Below are 19,501 nucleotides of genomic sequence, written 5' to 3' on the forward strand. Positions count from 1 at the left end.
GTGACTCAAGCGGAAGGTATGTGGTGGTGGTGGTGGTGGTCGTGTTGTTGGTGGTAGTGTCTTTGGGGGTGCACATAGCAGAGAGTGAAGAAGAGGGTGCAGATCGAGAGGATGAGGAGGGTGCAGAAGAGTAAGGCTGAGCGAGCCACTCAACCAAGTCTGGTGCATCCTTTAAAGTAATTGAACGCACCTTCTGCAACTTCCCACTTTGGCTCAAGCCTGTTGCTCCTGCCCTACCCCTACCACCCCTGCGGAAGGGCCTGCCTCTTCCTCTGCATGTCATTTTTTAAATGACCCTGTGACAAAACTCTTAGTCCCTATACCGCTGAAGGACTGCTGCAGTATAGGTGAGCGGTCAGCAGTGGTGCACGTCAACCCTATCTATTGTGGACCTATAGCGGTCCTTACAGAACAGCAGACTGTACCGCACTCAAGCCTATGTACCGTAGCACCCTATACCAAGTTACCAGTCCTTATAAGAACTTTTGTGGACCAAGCAGGTTGTGTATTAGTGTTTAGCAGACTGTACGTCAGTCCCTATACCGCTGAAGGACTGCTGCAGTATAGGGCAGCGGTCAGCAGTGGTGCACGTCAACCCTATCTATTGTGGACCTATAGCGGTCCTTACAGAACAGCAGACTGTACCGCACTCAAGCCTATGTACCGTAGCACCCTATACCAAGTTACCAGTCCTTATAAGAACTTTTGTGGACCAAGCAGGTTGTGTATTAGTGTTTAGCAGACTGTACGTCAGTCCCTATACCGCTGAAGGACTGCTGCAGTATAGGGCAGCGGTCAGCAGTGGTGCACGTCAACCCTATCTATTGTGGACCGATAGCGGTCCTTACAGAACAGCAGACTGTACCGCACTCAAGCCTATGTACCGTAGCACCCTATACCAAGTTACCAGTCCTTATAAAAACTTTTGTGGACCAAGCAGGTTGTGTGTTAGTGATTAGCAGACTGTACGTCAGTCCCTATACCAATGAAGGACTGCTGCAGTATAGGGCAGCGGTCAGCAGTAGTGCACGGCAACCCTATGTATTGTGGACCGATAGCGGTCCTTACAGAACAGCAGACTGTAACGCACTCAGGCCTATGTACCGTAGCACCCTATACCAAGTTACCAGTCCTTATAAGAACTTTTGTGGACCAAGCAGGTTGTGTGTTAGTGATTAGCAGACTGTACGTCAGTCCCTATACCAATGAAGGACTGCTGCAGTATAGGGCAGCGGTCAGCAGTAGTGCACGTCAACCCTATGTATTGTGGACCGATAGCGGTCCTTACAGAACAGCAGACTGTACTGCACTCAGGCCTATGTACCGTAGCACCCTATACCAAGTTACCAGTCCTTATAAAAACTTTTGTGGACCAAGCAGGTTGTGTGTTAGTGATTAGCAGACTGTACGTCAGTCCCTATACCAATGAAGGACTGCTGCAGTATAGGGCAGCGGTCAGCAGTAGTGCACGGCAACCCTATGTATTGTGGACCGATAGCGGTCCTTACAGAACAGCAGACTGTAACGCACTCAGGCCTATGTACCGTAGCACCCTATACCAAGTTACCAGTCCTTATAAGAACTTTTGTGGACCAAGCAGGTTGTGTGTTAGTGATTAGCAGACTGTACGTCAGTCCCTATACCAATGAAGGACTGCTGCAGTATAGGGCAGCGGTCAGCAGTAGTGCACGTCAACCCTATGTATTGTGGACCGATAGCGGTCCTTACAGAACAGCAGACTGTACTGCACTCAGGCCTATGTACCGTAGCACCCTATACCAAGTTACCAGTCCTTATAAGAACTTTTGTGGACCAAGCAGGTTGTGTGTTAGTGTTTAGCAGACTGTGCGTCAGTCCCTATACCGCTGAAGGACTGCTGCAGTATAGGGCAGCGGTCAGCAGTAGTGCACGGCAACCCTATGTATTGTGGACCGATAGCGGTCCTTACAGAACAGCAGACTGTAACGCACTCAGGCCTATGTACCGTAGCACCCTATACCAAGTTACCAGTCCTTATAAGAACTTTTGTGGACCAAGCAGGTTGTGTGTTAGTGATTAGCAGACTGTACGTCAGTCCCTATACCAATGAAGGACTGCTGCAGTATAGGGCAGCGGTCAGCAGTAGTGCACGGCAACCCTATGTATTGTGGACCGATAGCGGTCCTTACAGAACAGCAGACTGTAACGCACTCAGGCCTATGTACCGTAGCACCCTATACCAAGTTACCAGTCCTTATAAGAACTTTTGTGGACCAAGCAGGTTGTGTGTTAGTGATTAGCAGACTGTACGTCAGTCCCTATACCAATGAAGGACTGCTGCAGTATAGGGCAGCGGTCAGCAGTAGTGCACGTCAACCCTATGTATTGTGGACCGATAGCGGTCCTTACAGAACAGCAGACTGTACTGCACTCAGGCCTATGTACCGTAGCACCCTATACCAAGTTACCAGTCCTTATAAAAACTTTTGTGGACCAAGCAGGTTGTGTGTTAGTGATTAGCAGACTGTACGTCAGTCCCTATACCAAAGAAGGACTGCTGCAGTATAGGGCAGCGGTCAGCAGTAGTGCACGGCAACCCTATGTATTGTGGACCGATAGCGGTCCTTACAGAACAGCAGACTGTAACGCACTCAGGCCTATGTACCGTAGCACCCTATACCAAGTTACCAGTCCTTATAAGAACTTTTGTGGACCAAGCAGGTTGTGTGTTAGTGATTAGCAGACTGTACGTCAGTCCCTATACCAATGAAGGACTGCTGCAGTATAGGGCAGCGGTCAGCAGTAGTGCACGGCAACCCTATGTATTGTGGACCGATAGCGGTCCTTACAGAACAGCAGACTGTACTGCACTCAGGCCTATGTACCGTAGCACCCTATACCAAGTTACCAGTCCTTATAAGAACTTTTGTGGACCAAGCAGGTTGTGTGTTAGTGTTTAGCAGACTGTGCGTCAGTCCCTATACCGCTGAAGGACTGCTGCAGTATAGGGCAGCGGTCAGCAGTAGTGCACGGCAACCCTATGTATTGTGGACCGATAGCGGTCCTTACAGAACAGCAGACTGTAACGCACTCAGGCCTATGTACCGTAGCACCCTATACCAAGTTACCAGTCCTTATAAGAACTTTTGTGGACCAAGCAGGTTGTGTGTTAGTGATTAGCAGACTGTACGTCAGTCCCTATACCAATGAAGGACTGCTGCAGTATAGGGCAGCGGTCAGCAGTAGTGCACGGCAACCCTATGTATTGTGGACCGATAGCGGTCCTTACAGAACAGCAGACTGTAACGCACTCAGGCCTATGTACCGTAGCACCCTATACCAAGTTACCAGTCCTTATAAGAACTTTTGTGGACCAAGCAGGTTGTGTGTTAGTGATTAGCAGACTGTACGTCAGTCCCTATACCAATGAAGGACTGCTGCAGTATAGGGCAGCGGTCAGCAGTAGTGCACGGCAACCCTATGTATTGTGGACCGATAGCGGTCCTTACAGAACAGCAGACTGTAACGCACTCAGGCCTATGTACCGTAGCACCCTATACCAAGTTACCAGTCCTTATAAGAACTTTTGTGGACCAAGCAGGTTGTGTGTTAGTGTTTAGCAGACTGTGCGTCAGTCCCTATACCGCTGAAGGACTGCTGCAGTATAGGGCAGCGGTCAGCAGTAGTGCACGTCAACCCTATGTATTGTGGACCGATAGCGGTCCTTACAGAACAGCAGACTGTAACGCACTCAGGCCTATGTACCGTAGCACCCTATACCAAGTTACCAGTCCTTATAAGAACTTTTGTGGACCAAGCAGGTTGTGTATTAGTGTTTAGCAGACTGTGCGTCAGTCCCTATACCGCTGAAGGACTGCTGCAGTATAGGGCAGCGGTCAGCAGTAGTGCACGGCAACCCTATCTATTGTGGACCGATAGCGGTCCTTACAGAACAGCAGACTGTACCGCACCCAAGCCTATGTACCGTAGCACCCTAGACAGACCAAGTTACCAGTCCTTATAAGAACTTTTGTGGAACAAGTGAGTTGTGAATGATTAGCAGACTGCAGCAGAAGGGCAGCAGTCAAGTATAATATTCTTTCTATATTTGGAAGAAAGAATATTATACGTGTACAAGCCTATTACCGTACCACTGATACCAGTCCTGAAAAGAACCTTTGTGGAACTAATAGTAACAGCAAGTCTTTAAAATTATCCTCACTGCCTGACACACTGCTTCCTGCCTGTCCCTATACAAATTGGCAAAAAAGAGTAGGCTGGAACGATTAGCTGGAACAGCTCTTTTGTGGACCTGATAGTAACAGCTAATGATGATGATGATGATGATGATGAAGAAAGACTAATCTGGCTGAGCTGTCCCTAAAATAGCAGCATACAGCGCTCTGTCCCTTTATCTAAACTGACAAAAGAAACTCAGGCTGCTGACCTAACACCTATACCAGTCCTGAAAAGAACTTTTGTGTACCAAATAGCTAGCGTTTTCTCTGTCCCTACTCCACACAGGATCCTTTCCCTACAGTGACAGAAGAAAGAATGTAAAATGGCCACCGGATCGGGTGTATTTATAGGTTAGGGGGAATGTCCAAGTGTCCATGAGCTGTCATGTCTCAATTGGTTGTCCTGTAACACATGATAAACGTGTCACGAAAGGTTAAAGTTCTTGTATACATTAAACACGTAAGTCCGCCGGGGCGAACGACGGAAAAAGGCGTTCGAACCCGCGGACGGCGAAAGTCGGAAATTCGCCGCGAAACGACCGCCGGGCGAACCGTTCGGCCATCACTACTAGCGGGCAGAGCAGTTACCAAACGGAGGCAGAAGGGTAGTCGAGGTACAGGCCGGGTCGGTAACAGGCGGGCAGCGATCAATCCAAAGGAAGAGGCAGAAGGGTAGTCGGACAGGCCGGGGTCGGAGGCAGGCAGCAAACAGACGTCGTCAAGAACAGACCGGGTAGACAGGAATCAAGTCAACTGGTAACAGGTAGCAGAGTCACAGGAAACGCTGTAGACTGGACAGCAAGGAGGCACAGTGACAGATTCCCTTAAATAGCCCTCTGGGTGCCAAAAACAGTCACACGGCGCGTCTGTGCTCACCCGTGCACACCCGTGTGCATCCGCGTGTGACCATTTGCATCATCACGCACCCGTGTGCGCCCGTTCGCGCCATTTCGCACCTGCGTGCGCCCGTTCACGCCATCGCACACTCGCTTGCGCCCGCTCACGCTAACACGCACCCGTGTGCGCCGGTTAGCTCTTAGGATAGGGATTCTGCCGGCAGGTCTTCCATATACCGCCGGATTACCGGGACGTCCTTCTTGACAGGTACTGAATAATTTGGTAGGTTTTAGGGAGAGAAGATTAACCACTTGACAACTGGGCAACTAAATCCCCTTCCTAACCAGACCACTTTTCAGTTTTCGGTGCTCTCACATTTTGAATTACAATTACTTAGTCATGTAACACAGTACCCGTATGAATTTTTTTAATTCTTTTTTTCACACAAATAGAGCTTTCTTTTGGTGGTATTTAATCACCTCTGTTTTTTTTAGTTTTTGCCCTATAAATGAAAAAAGACCAAACATTCTGTAAAAAAATAAATAAAAAAAATACATTTTTCTTTGTTTCAGTAATAAAATTTTGCAAATTAAGAGTTTTTCTTCATAAATTTTGGCCAGATTTTATACTGCTACATATCTTTAGAAAAAAATTATCCAAATCAGTGTTTATTATTTGGTCTGTGTAAAAATTATAGAGTCCACAAGCTATGGTGCAAATCACTGAAAATTGATCACACCTGATGTACTGAAGGCCTAGCTCATTTCTTGAGACCCTAAGTGCCCGTTCACACTACCGCGACTTGTCAGGCGACTTAGTCGCCTGACAAGTCGCACTCTGTTCTGTACTATGGAACCGTTCTAATAGGAGCAACTCAAGTTGCTCCGACTTAGAAAAAGGTTCCTGTACTATTTTTGTGATGACTTCAGGCGACTTGCATTGACTTCTATACAGTAGTCGTTTTGCAAGTCGCTGCTGAAGTCGTGTGCAGGTCGCGTCTGTGAGTCGCGCTGCAAGTCGTGGATGGATGAGTATTGCTGAGTATGGATGGCTGAGAATGGATGGATGGATGAGTATTGCTGAGCATGAATGAGTATTGCTGAGCATGGATGGCTGAGAATGGATGGATGGATGGATTAATATTGCTGAGGATGGATGGTTGAGTATTGCTGAGTGTGGATGAATGGATGGATGGATGAGTATTGCTGAGCATGGATGAGTATAGGATGGATGCATGAGTATTGCTGAGCATGGATAGCTGAGCATGGATGGATGGATGAGTATTGTCAAGTATGGATGGATGAGTATTGCTGAGCATGGATGGATGGATTAGTATTTCTGAGCATGGATGAGTATGGGATGGATGGATGAGTATTGCTGAGCATGGATGGATGAGTATTGCTGAGTATGGATGGCTGAGCATGGATGGATGGATGAGTATTGCTGAGCCTGGATGGATGAGCATGGATGGATGGATGAGTATTGCTGAGCCTGGATGGATGAGTATTGCTGAGCATGGATGAGTATGGATGGATGGATGAGTATTGCTGAGTATGTATGGATGGATGGGTATTGCTGAGAATGGATGGATGAGTATTTATGAAAATGGATGAGTATGGCATGGATGGATGAGTATTTCTGAGCAAGGATGAGTATTTCTGAGCATGGATGGGATGGATGGATGAGTATTTCTGAGCATGGATGGGATGGATGGATGAGTATTTCTGAGCATGTATGGGAGGTTGAATGAGTATTTCTGAGCATGGATGGGATGGATGGATGGCTGAAATGGGCACAGATAAGCGCTGTGGGCACTACACATCCAGCCCACAGGGCTGCTGCACCTGATCTCTCCCCTCTCCCCTCGCACTGTACCAATAGGTACAGGGAGAGGAGAGCAGAACCAGACGTGATGCCGGTTTGTTTACAAGCGATCACGTGGTAAACAGCCGATGTCAGTGGCCATTTACTGTGATCCGTCACGGATATTCCTGGGTGCATGCAACAGGGGGCACGCAGGAGCAAGATTCTGGGAGGGCGTCCATGGACGCCCTCCCAGAATAAGCCAACCGCGCTGTAGCCGTCTTTCGGCTATGGCCCGGTTGGCATGTGGTTAATAGTGGCAGGAGATTTTAATTTTGTCTTTGATTCAGCTCTAGATACTCAGCCTCTATCTTTAAGGTCAGAAGGTAAATACTTAAGGGCTATTAAACACAAATTTTATCAACTGCAGTTGGTGGAGGTATGGAGAATCTTACATCCGAGGGATAAGGATTTTACATACTACTCCTCGATACACTCATCGTATTCTAGAATTGACTATATTTTATTGGATCATCAACTGCTATATGGGCAACGGAAGATGGAAATCAAGTCAATAACTCTCTCAGACCACGCTCTGGTCGAGATGGTTCTTGAGCTCGAGGACATCCCGGCTGGACAGTGGTCTTGGAGAGTAGATGAATATCTCTTGCACAACTCTAAGATAATGGAGGACCTAGAGAGGGAAATTAACTTGTTTTTCAAAGAAAATGATATAGAAAATATCGCTCCATCCTTGCTCTTGCTTTTATGAGGGGAAAGGGCATAAGGCTTTTATGAGGGGAAGGTTGATAGCAGAGAAGGTCAAGAGAAAGAAAATATGGCAAGTCCAGAAACAGTAGCTTCTAGGAGAGATACAGACTTTGGAACAGTTGCATAAAAGATCATTGGAAGATCAAACTATGGTTATATTGGCAGGAAAATTAGAAATTTTGAGAGAATTGGTGGAACAAGATACCAAATGGGTGTTTAAAAAAACAAGTAAGAAATATTATGAAATGGGGAAAGCCTGGAAAATTATTAGCTGGGATAATAAAACCTAGAAACAGTTTGAACTATATATAGCAAAAATGAAGGATAAGAGAGGAGAATTAAAACATTCCACTAAAGATGTTACAAAGATATTTCAAGAATACTATCAAATGTTATATAAAGTAAATAATACACAACATCCTGAAGATATCCAACTTAGAAGAAATAAAATAGAACAATATTTGGAAAAAATTCCCAATACTCTTATGCCCCATACACACGGTCGGACATTCCGACCACAAAATCCATCAGATTTTTTCCAACGGATTTTGGCCGAAACTTGTCTTGCATACACACGGTCGTACAAAGTTGTCGGAAAATTCGATCATTCGGAACGAGGTGACATACAAAACGTATGACGGGACTACTTAGAGGCCAGTAGCCAATAGCTTTCGTCTCCAAATATTTTCTGAGCATACATGGCACTTTGTGTGTCTGAATTCTCTACACACGATCGGAAAAAGTCAGATCGGATTTTGTTGTCGGAAAATTTTAGATCCTGCTCTCAAACTTTTTCCGTCGGAAATTCCGACTGAAAAAGTACGATAGAGTCCACACGCGATCGGATGTTCCGACAACATAATCCGATCGGACTTTTTCCGTTGGAATTTCCGGCCATGTGTACAGGGCATTAGAGGAAGGACTAAATAAATTGGATATGGAGGTCTCCAAAAATAAAATAGAACAAGTAATTAAAAATATTAACGTAGGAAAAAGCCCAGGCCCAGATGGGCTCACCTCTTTATACTATAAAAAATGTCTAGGAATCCTTACCCCACATTTGATGTCATACATGAACTCAATAGGGGAAGGTCATGAGATACACAAAGAAGCATTGAGTGTCCACATAACCCTTATAGCCAAAGAAGGGAAGGATCCAACAGTATGTGGCAGTTATAGGCCGATATCTTTGATAAATGAAGACATAAAAATTCATGCAAAAATACTGGCCGAAAAATTTAAGCCCATTTTGCCAAAATGGATAGCAAAGGATCAGGCAGGCTTTGTCTCTGGGAGGGAGGGCGAGAGACAATGTAATAAAAACATTACTTTTAATGCATGAAGCTAAGAGGGCAAATAAACCATTGTTACTCTTATCAGTAGATGGCGAAAAAGATTTTGATAGACTGGATTGGGAGTATATGCTTGCGACATTGAGACACGCAGGCATAGGCCCACGAATGTACAGATGGATAGAGGCTTTGTAGTCCGGACCAACGGCACAGGTACGAGTAAATGGGACCCTTTCAGGTTCCTTTATATGTACAACAGCACACGTCAGGGCTGCCCACTTTCACCATTGCTCTTTGTTCTTTCCCTGGAACACTTTCTGGCGACCATCTGGGCAAACCAGGAGATCAAGGGGATGGAATTGGCTGGGCAGGAACATAAGATTTCTGCGTTTGCAGATGATGTTATGTTGTATGTGTCCAATCCAGGCAATTCCCTCCCAATTATAATGTCAGAATTTGAAAGGTATGGAGAAATCTCTAGTTTAAAGATTAATAAACAGAAGACAGAGATAGTAAATGTTTCTATTTCTATGGTAGATAGCAGGCTTCTTAAAGAGGAGCTGCACCTAAAAAAAAAATATTAAAAGCCAGCAGCTACTAATATTGCAGCTGCTGACTTTTAATAAAATCACACTTACCTGTCCCAGGTTCCAGCGATGTCGGCGGCAGATGACGAGCGATCGCTCGTCTCGCTGCAGCCACCGCCGCCATCCTCTGTCAGGGAATCGGGAAGTGAAGCATGAGGGCTTCACTGCCCGGTTCCCTACTGCGCATGCGCGAGTCGCGCTGCGCTTCTCTTATGGTCCCCCGCTGTGTCTCTGGGAACTGTGTGTTTCCCAGAACACAACGGGGGGGGCGGAGCGATGCGGGGGTCTGCGGCGGTCTGGCCAGAAGTGGGTGCAGTTACCTGGATTATTCAGGTAACTGCACCCCCCTCCCCCCTGAAAGGTGCCGATTGTGGCACCGGAGGGGGGAGGGATAATACTAGCGGAACTTCCCCTTTAGGGTGAAGAACCGCTTTAAATTTTAGTATCCCTTTGCCTGGAAGTATAGAGGCCTAAAGTATCTTGGTATTCTCTTGTCTACTTCAGAAGAAGATTTATTTCATAATAATTACTTACCTTTATTAAATAAAATTAAGCAAGATTTGGTGATACTGCCAAAAGCATTGTATGGATTTCAAACTCTGCCAATAAATATCCCGAGAGCCTATTTTAGTACCCTCGGGATGTTGGTTGGAAAGTTTATATGGAAGGACAGGAAGGCCTGTATTTTTGGGTCTTTGACAAGGCCTCGGTCCAAGGGGGGACTATATCTCCCAGATTTTGAAAGGTACCATGAGGCAGCAGTGTTACAGAGGACGATTGACTGGGTCCATGGTGCCTCCCAGAAAAAATGGGTCTCACTAGAAGAAAATTTTTGTGGAAGACATTTAAGTCAAATAGTGTGGGTACCAAGTACCCATGCTACAGTAGAGGGACCACCCTGATGAAGTAGCCCAAATAACAAAATCTAGGCGATGGCAATATAACAGTCCATTAATGCCCCTTTTGGGCACAAGATATTTCCCACCAGGGAGGGAGAATAAATTCATACCTGAGGTATAGCTTAAAACTAAAAGATGTTATGAATAGAAATGCTCTGTGTTCAATAAGTGAATTACGCAAGAGATATGGCGAATCATGACTTACAAATTCCCAGCCTTGTGTGATTGGCTCACTGAGCTCTGGCACTGACACATTTTAGGCATCCTATGCAATAAAAATTATTTTTTTTAGTGAGGTACACTTTTTTCTTCCTAGCATGAACAGGTAGAAATTGACGACAACGTTTTGGTGTTTTTTTGCTTTTTTCAAATTTCTTGTGTACATTGATCAACTAGGGGGATAAACGTAGCAAGTAGGATGGGGTGTTATAGGGGTAGATGTGAATGTGGTCTAGCAGGGTATCTTCCCGATAATAATATAGTAGGAAAACATAGTAACATAGTAACAAAGTGGACTTTATGGCTTATGGCAACCATCAAATATACTGATATCCAACATACAGTATGTAAAATACAAATTGTATTAACAATCAAATAAAATGCATTTTAAAGACATCATAAAAGCTTGTAATATGGTGGTTCATTGCACTTTCAATGTATGCCCTTGGAACGGGGTCTGCGCATTTCGTGGCCAAGGCGCTTACTCAGGACCCACGAGGAGCAATACAAAGTTATTAATAACGTTCGTAAAAACACCACCCAGAATGATTTGGGATGTAAATCAGACAAAATAAACAGAAGTAGCTTGCTATCAGATCAATACGCCTGCAGGCCCATGGGAGGGACAACCCAGTACAGCAGGTGCCACACAGTGCTCCGATACAATTCTCAAAAGATTCCGAATCCAGTAGTTCATCCACTACAGTATTGCATCTATAATGTATGCAATCTCTTTACATAACCATCTGAGGATATCCAGTAACATGATGAATAAAAAGTCACAGCAAGAGGCCTGGTGCCACAGAGTTTAGTGTGTCCCAACCTATTAACCATCCATCTGTCCAACAGACATAAGAGGTGTCTTAATAGGTGGTTAATAGTAAGTTGGGACACACTATGCTTGATCGAATTTTGGATTTATCGGAAGTTAAAAGTTCTGTCAGATTTTTATGTCTGCCTTTTGTTTTAGACACATTTATTCTCACTTTCTCTTATGGGAACAGTGGTGTCATATCCTTGCTGCTAAACAAAAAGTGCAATGGTCATGGGACTTTAACTGCCTCAGATCCACGCTATAGCCGAATGATGGGAATACGTCTATTGATGTCCTCCCCTTTGCAGGCTCGCCATGCCCCCCTGAAGGGTGCGTGTGGCGCGCACTGTGAACACCCAAATCAATGAGACTCGGGTGATCACAGATCTGGGTAAGGGATCCCCTTACCACATGATCAGCTGCCAGACAAATACAGCTGATCACATGATGTAAACAGAAGATCAGTAATCAATTTTTTTTTCTTCTCGCGCTGACAACCATCAGTACTACCTATCAGTGCCCACAAGTGCCTCCTATCAATGCCCACCAGTGGTGACAATCAGTGCCTTATCAGTGCTGCCTATCAGTGTCACCTACCTCATCAGTGTACATCAATGAAGGAGAAAAATCACCTGTTTTTAAAATTTATTAACAAAGTATAAAACGGTTTTGTATTTTTTTTTAAAAATTCGGTCATTTTTAATTTTTCTTAACAAAAAATAAAAAACCCAGAGCTGATCAAATACCACCAAAAGAAATCTCTATTTGTGGGAAAAAAATGATAAAAATAATTTGGGTACCGTGTTGTATGACCGCGCAATTTTCATTCAAAGAGTGACAGCGCTAAAAGTTGCAAATTGGTCTGGGGGGGGGGGATTACGTTGCTTCGCCGTGTGGCCACTAGGGGCTTGCGCACCCGCAGCTCACCCCGGCACTGCAGCGAGTGCCTGGTGATCGCTTGTGACACAGCGAGAAACAGGATCTGGGTGTTTAAACACACTGATCCCGGTTCTCTGAGGGGAGAAGAGAGTGATCGTGTGTTCATACAAAATATGAACACCGATCTTTCTCTTCCCCTAGCAAGTCCCATCCCCCTACAGTTAGAACACTGAGAGGGAACACAGTTAACCCCATGATCGTCTCCTAGTGTTAATTCCTTCCCTGCCAGTGAAATTTTTACAGTAATCAGTGCGTTTTTATAGCACTGATCGCTGTATAATTGTCAATGGTCTCAAAAATGTGTCAAGTGTCCAATTTGTCTGCCGCAATATCGCAGTCCCAAAAAAATCACAGATTGCTACCATTAGTAGTAAAAAAAGAAATGATAATAAAAATGATAATAAAAATGCCATAAATCCATCCCTTATTTTGTAGACGCTATAACTTTTGCGCAAACCAATCAATATACGCTTATTGTAATTTTTTTTTTTCTACTAAAAATATGTAGAAAAATACATAATGGCCTAAGCTGAGGAAAAATATAGTTGTTTTGAAAAAAAATGTGGGATATTTATTATAGCAAAAAGTAAAAGATATTGAGGGTTATTTACTAAAGGAAAATCCACTTTGCACTGCAAGTGCACTTGAAAGTGCACTGGAAGAGCACTTGGAAGGAAAGTCACTGTAGATCCGAGGGGGACATGCAAGGAAAATAAGAAACAGCATTTTACTTTGCACATGATTGAATGATAAAATCAGTAGAGCTTCCACTCATTTCAGATATACCCCTTAGATTTAGAGCGACTGCACTTCCAACTGCACTTTCAAGTGCACTTACAGTGCAAAGTGCATTTGCCTTTTGTAAATAACCCCCGTTTTTTTTTCAAAATTGTTGCTTTTTTTTTGTTTATAGTGCAAAAAATAAAAAACGCAGAGGTGATCAAAATACCATTAAAAGAAAGCTCTATTTTGTAGGGAAAAAATGACGCAAATTTTTTTTCGGGTACAGCATTACACGACCACATAAATGTCAGTTAAAATGATGCAGTGCCAAATTGTAAAAAGTGCTCTGGTCAGAAAGGGGGTAAAAACTTCCGGGGCTGAAGCGGTTAAAAAGAACTGACATAAAAGAAATTCAAATTTTCTTTGATAGAATAAATTCATATTGTTCTGCTACATGATGGTATATACTATACATAAAAAGATACATGATTGACACATATTATAACAAACGGAATATCTTGACATCCTAAGACTCTACGCATTTCATGGGTTCCTGTCCACTTCATATGGAGGGAACCTCTCCTGAACGATTTAACTTGACAAATAGTAACCCACATTTAAAATGTCCATTTTGCCGTGTTTGCATGCTGCATTTAGCGGCGTTTTACCGCATTTGCTTTTAGAAGCGATTCTAAATGGGCAAAAACAAAAAATGCCTATAAACGAAAGGCGGCTAAATATGGGTTGCCACGTTTTGACGCGCTTTGAGTCTGAAACGTCGGAAACTTCGGCGTCTGAACTCATTTTTTTGCCTTCAAAAAAAGGCCTCTATAAACGCAACTGCCTAAAAACGACAGTAAACGAACCTGTGTACATGTACACATAAGATAACATTGAATGAGTTAAGGGGCAGTTAAAAAAAGTGTCCAACTGCCTCTGAGCTCTGTTTAGCAGCAGTGTACATGGGGCCTTATAGTAAAAAATAACACTGAAGATTTCAGGAAGCATTCAATTGCACTTGTTTTTTTTTCCCTGTTAGAGAAAATTAGATCACATTTTATAAATGGTCCTAAATCAGCTGTGAGGATGAAGGATTTTAATTAAATTTTGTCTTACATTTAGATTTAATGTTGCCAATAACTGCGGTAAAATTAACAATAACACATCTGGTATGATCGAGCCCTGCACAGTCATGAAATGCTGCACCCTTCTAAGGCTAATTCATTGGAAAATGAACATTGAAAAGGCAAAAATTGACTCCCTTACCATTGTAGGGGCGTACGTCCCAAATCCAATAACTGGGATTCTGTTCCCATCGTTCAGGCAGAGGTGTGAACTCACAGACATGTCAGCGCCTCTGTTAGCTCCGAAACAGCCTCCGATTCCTTTATTCATCTGCAAAATATGGACTTTAACTCCTTAACAATGATGACACAAATAAACGCAATTGCCTCTTTCATACAGAGGAGACAGTGTTGTTCTTCCAACTACTAATCCTACTGTACTGCGCTTCTGCAGTCTCAGATGATTTGAGCTGATTACTACTTGCTTTCTATCGTTTTTATTTTCCACCCAAGAGGTTTATAAAAATAACAAAGCTTTTCCTCTACGACTAGTATTTTACTGCTTTTGGTCATCCATCTTAACAGTGTCTCTTTTGAAGGAATAGTCCACTATTTTCCCTTCATGTCAACTGTGTCTGTTAGGCTGGTAATACATTATACAATTTTCTTATTCAATTTCCTTTAGATTTACCTTCAACTATGTCATGAAATGGCCTGCCTGATTGCATACAAATGAAAAATGTTTAGGTTTGACCTCATATTATATGGTTTCGGTAAATCTAAAAGATAAGTTTATAATGTATGGCCAGCTTAAAGGCTTGGCTACCCTTCATCTGCTGTAATTATTCCACACTTCTGGGTGTATAGAATACCTGCTCGCATGCCACATGCCAAAGGACATACAAGCCAGCAGGAGGAACAACAGCATGTGGCAGAAGAAACAGGTATTCAACCCAATGCCCAAGAGCAGCATAGGCTGGGGAAAGTTAAAATGGCAGTAAACTCAAGCATGACAAAAACTGTTGGCAGTGTTTTTAATAACATAAGAGAACGTAGAGTGCATCCCCATTGGAAAATCACCCCTCTGATTGGACTGATGGCCGTCGTCAAAAAGAGTGGAAGGAAATTTTAGTGTTGTCTGCAGAAAAAGAGGTGGAGGAAATCCTTCCAGTGGGGATACCTGTTTCTGTCACAACTGTCTAAAGCTGGCCATAAATTAATCAAAATTCTGTGGGTTCAGCAGAGATCCATCTATGGCCATTCCCATTCCAAAGAAGTCGATCTAACGATCAACGCCTCTTAAAATGGAAACATTTTCTTGATCAGTGCTACAGCTGATGATCAGTATATTCTGACAGCAGGGGAGTCCCCACTGTCAGAATACAATAAAACAGCAGAGAGGATTCCTTCATCCACCTTGCTTGTCTGGATGTGGGATTTCGTTCAGCTTTCTTCAATTAGCCCACTCGCTGATTGGAAAAACTGATCTATGTATGGCCAGCCTTAGAGGATAATTACATTCCCATTCACTTTGGGGGATTTCCTCTAATTTCCTGTTGCATCCCGTACAGAAAACAAAGGAGACAACTGTCTAAGAGGGTAACTCCCCTCACTTTCAAAGATTTTTTGTTAAAGTGCTTGTAAACCCTGCTTGGTAATTTTTACCTACAGTTAAGCCTATTATAAGGATTACCTGTAAGTAAAATGAATATCTTCTAAACGTGCACCATTTAGGTGATTTTATTTATTTATTTATTTATTATTTCAGTTACATATATAGCACCATCAATTTACGCAGCACTTTACATATACATTGTACATTCACATCAGTCCCTACCCTCAAGGAGCTTACACCCTGCATGCTGCCAGTGACATCATGGACCAGCATACCTTGAGAAAGACGGGGGGAACATGTCCCAGCAGTGACTTTACAGCTCTGGAGGGCTTAGTTCCAAGGATGAGTCTTTCATAATGTGCTAGTATGCAATGCATACTAGCACATTATGCCATTTCCTTGCAATGTTTTATTTTTTTTTGTTTTTTGTTTTTTAACCTCCTTGGTTTACAACTGCTTTAACTGCTTTAACTTCCTTTACTGTCTCTGGAAAGGATGTAAAGAGATATTTCCCCAATGGAACACAGACATCAAAAGATTTAACTGGCAGGGGTTTCTGTATTCTATCCAAAACAAAACATACGCTTTAACATTCTCACTGCAGAGGGACATTTTATATTTGAATATACTAAAGGAGTTGCAGATATCAAAATATGAAAAATGGCTTTTTAAATTACATGAACATATTAAAGCTCATCCCAGTGCCATTTTCTAAAATCTCCAGTACATTATAGTTGACTAAAATCTAAAGGGTTTAGTTGAATTGTAATCCATTATTTAAGCATTTCTCTAGAATTTCTAAACTTATATACTCCTGAAGTAAAAATATAATAACATGTTTTTATTTATGGTATTAAGGTTTGAACATGCAATATAGACACAGATTTATCCGTTGTGATATACAACATCTTTATAAATAAAATCATGTTTCATAAACTTAAAAAAAAATATTGATTTTTGACAAACAGATGTGCAACTTTAAGTTATAAAAAAAACAAAAAACAAAAAACTGTAAGGGCCGGTTCACACAGCGAGGCGCGGCGAGGCGTCTCCGACTTACCTCGCCGCGACCTGCGGGGAGCTCAGCGGCGACTTACAGAGGACTTCTGTACAGAAGTCAATGCAAGTCGCCCCCGAAGTCGCCCCGAAGTAGTACAGGAACCTTTTTTCTGAGTCGGAGCGACTCGAGTCGCTCCTCTCAGAACGGTTCCATAGTACTGAATGGGGGCGACTTGCGGGAGCGAGGCGAGGCGAGGCGAGCCGTGTCGCCTCGCCTCGCCTCGCTGTGTGAACCGGCCCTAACTATTGTCTGTAATGCCAGTGCACATATTATCTGAATATATTACCAACATTAAATACTAAGAAGAAAATTTAAAAAAAAAAAACTTTTTTCTTAATTTTTTTTCTTTCAGCAGCTTAATAGATGCTCCTTACCGATTAGATTTTTTTTGTGGTAATTCAGTGTTATTTTATACATTAAATTTTGATTTAGTTTTAGTCATAGTCTTTTGACTAAAAAGCCATATTAGTTTTAGTTGTATTTTAGTCATTGTTTTAGTCCATAATTTAGTCAACTTTAACAGTATAAATTAAGTTGGCGAAAATATTTTCATTGTTGAAATTAACACTGGCTCATACAGTATGAGATTTTGATGAATGGTTACATTAACTTTTTAGTGTCTAAGAATGACAACTTGCAGCTAATTTTACGGGGTTGCTAAATGTCATTTAATTTTATTTGCGTCTTTTGCACACAGATATTCTTAACATATATGTTGCTGGTGGGATATCTGAGCTGCTGCAAATAGTAATATGGATTCAGAAATTATTGAAACAGTCAGTGAGATATTTATGCTTTCCCTATAAAAGCTGTGTGGGACTTACAAATTGTGCGATCGGCGTTCCTTGGTGTGCTCCAACAGAAATACAGCAGGACTCGATTTCAGCTCTTCACAGAACCTCTTGTTTGCTTCGCTCTTCCCCTGTCATTGCCCCCGATTCATTTTATTCTTGAACTTGAAGGAAAGTCCCGTCCCCCGCCCTCCCCCCCCCTCCTCTGAGGTCCATTGTTCTGACTCCATTTGCAGTTCTTCCCTGGAATTTTACTGAGGCAGCTGTTTACAGGAAGGATTTAGAGTAATCAAGAATTGTATTATTTTCATCTCCGATATGTTACAGATGTGTGGTTAAGTTTAAATCAGGGTGACATTTTCTGTGTGCTACTTCAAAAAACATTTAAAGCTGAACTCTGGGGAAATGAAACAAATACCCTTGCTTATTGTTGCCTAGGGTAAAAAGCACTTTTAGTTACCCCACCCTTGCCCCCCTGAATTTCTTGTAGTCAGCATACTCTGTCAGAAGTGATGTAGATATCAGAGGAAGGACAACAGAAAGAAATCATTCTAATGCCGCGTACACACGATCGAATTGTATGACGTACTTAGTCCGTCATACAATCCGGCGGACAATCCGGCGGACTTTCTACCGAACGGACTTGGCCACACACGGATACACAAACAGTCCGACGAAAGCTTGCACGATGACGTACAGCACGTACGATGGGACTAGAAATAGGAAGTCCAAGACACAGCAAAGCACCCTTTGGGCTCCTTCTGCTGACTTTGCGTTAGTGGAAGTTTGGTTAGAGACGATTCGTGCTTTTCAGACTTCAGCTTAATTCGTCCGTTTTCTGCGGCGCAGTCTGCCTGTGAGGTTTGTATCTGTCTTTCGGTATGCGTGGATCAAGTGGTACCTGTTGTTAGGCGCTTCTGGTCCGCTCGTTTCTGGGTTTCAGATCGTTCTTCATAGGTCTGGCTGTTCTTCAGTGCGTTCAGTTAAGCTTGTTTGTCCAGCCGACCGTTTCAAAGCCATGGAGAGTGGACGTACTCGTTCGCGAGTTCGTGCTATATGGGGGCTTGGTGTTGGGGTTAATACTTTGACCCGAGCCCAGTCTGTGAACAGGGCGAGGAGGAGTTCATGGACAAAGAATTGGTTGCGCCAGCGCGACCAATTCTCGCATATGCCTTTGCTCCGTGAGATCCGTGAGAATAATCCTGATGATTTCAGGAATTATCTCAGGATGACGGACCCCGTTTTTCACCGTCTGCTGGCTTTGCTGACCCCTTATATCAGCAGGCAGGATACCTGCATGCGGCAAGCCATCACTCCGGAGCAGAGGCTCATCGCCACGTTGCGCTACTTGGCGACAGGGAGAAGCCTTTAGGACCTCAAGTTCTCTACAGGCATCTCCCCCCAGGCTCTGGGGATCATTATTCCAGAGACCTGTTCTGCCATTATTCGGGTCCTGCAGAAGGAATATATGAAGGTAAGTTTGTTCTTTTAATATTGCATTATATGCATTGTATGTTTGTATTAATTTCATCATGACTTTTAATATCCATGACAGGAATATGCTGTGAATGTCCCCTTTATATGAATACATGCAATTGTTTTATTGATTTATTTATTTATTTTTTTGTGTCATTTTTTTATTGCTTTTACCTTTTTGTGTCCCACGTGCATATTTGCTTTCACTAACGTCCCCAGCATGCAATCCTGGGCCCCTATACACCCACAGCCGAGACTGTTTTTCTCTAATTCATATTGTCAGCTCCATTGTACTGTTTTACTGCCCCCCACCCTTTTGGAATTGGTTTCAGGGATTGTATACTCATTAATTAGGCCCCCACCCCACTGGAATTGGTTTCAGGGATTGTACACT

General features: G+C 43.2%; 1 protein-coding gene across 5 annotated transcripts in view; it reads right to left on the reverse strand.

Annotated features, from left to right (window-relative positions):
• Positions 1 to 19,501, reverse strand: part of LOC143960483 (estradiol 17 beta-dehydrogenase 5-like) — a 146,818-nt gene that overhangs the window by 113,192 nt on the left and 14,125 nt on the right. For 3 of the 5 annotated variants that reach the window (XM_077469132.1, XM_077469131.1, XM_077469128.1), the window contains exons 1-2: positions 17,665 to 17,832; positions 14,368 to 14,496 (exon numbers count right to left, since the gene is read on the reverse strand). In XM_077469132.1, the coding sequence (XP_077325258.1) occupies positions 14,368 to 14,496 (129 nt within the window). In that variant the 5' untranslated portion in view covers positions 17,665 to 17,832. Of the gene's footprint in view, positions 1 to 14,367; positions 14,497 to 17,664; positions 17,833 to 19,501 lie in introns of those variants that run through there. The other 2 variants (XM_077469129.1, XM_077469130.1) reach the window with 1 other exon arrangement.

Source organism: Lithobates pipiens, unplaced genomic scaffold (genome assembly GCF_037356315.1).
Source record: "Lithobates pipiens isolate NorthernLeopardFrog02 unplaced genomic scaffold, aLitPip1_a1.2 Scaffold_8, whole genome shotgun sequence".
NCBI lineage: Eukaryota > Metazoa > Chordata > Amphibia > Anura > Ranidae > Lithobates > Lithobates pipiens.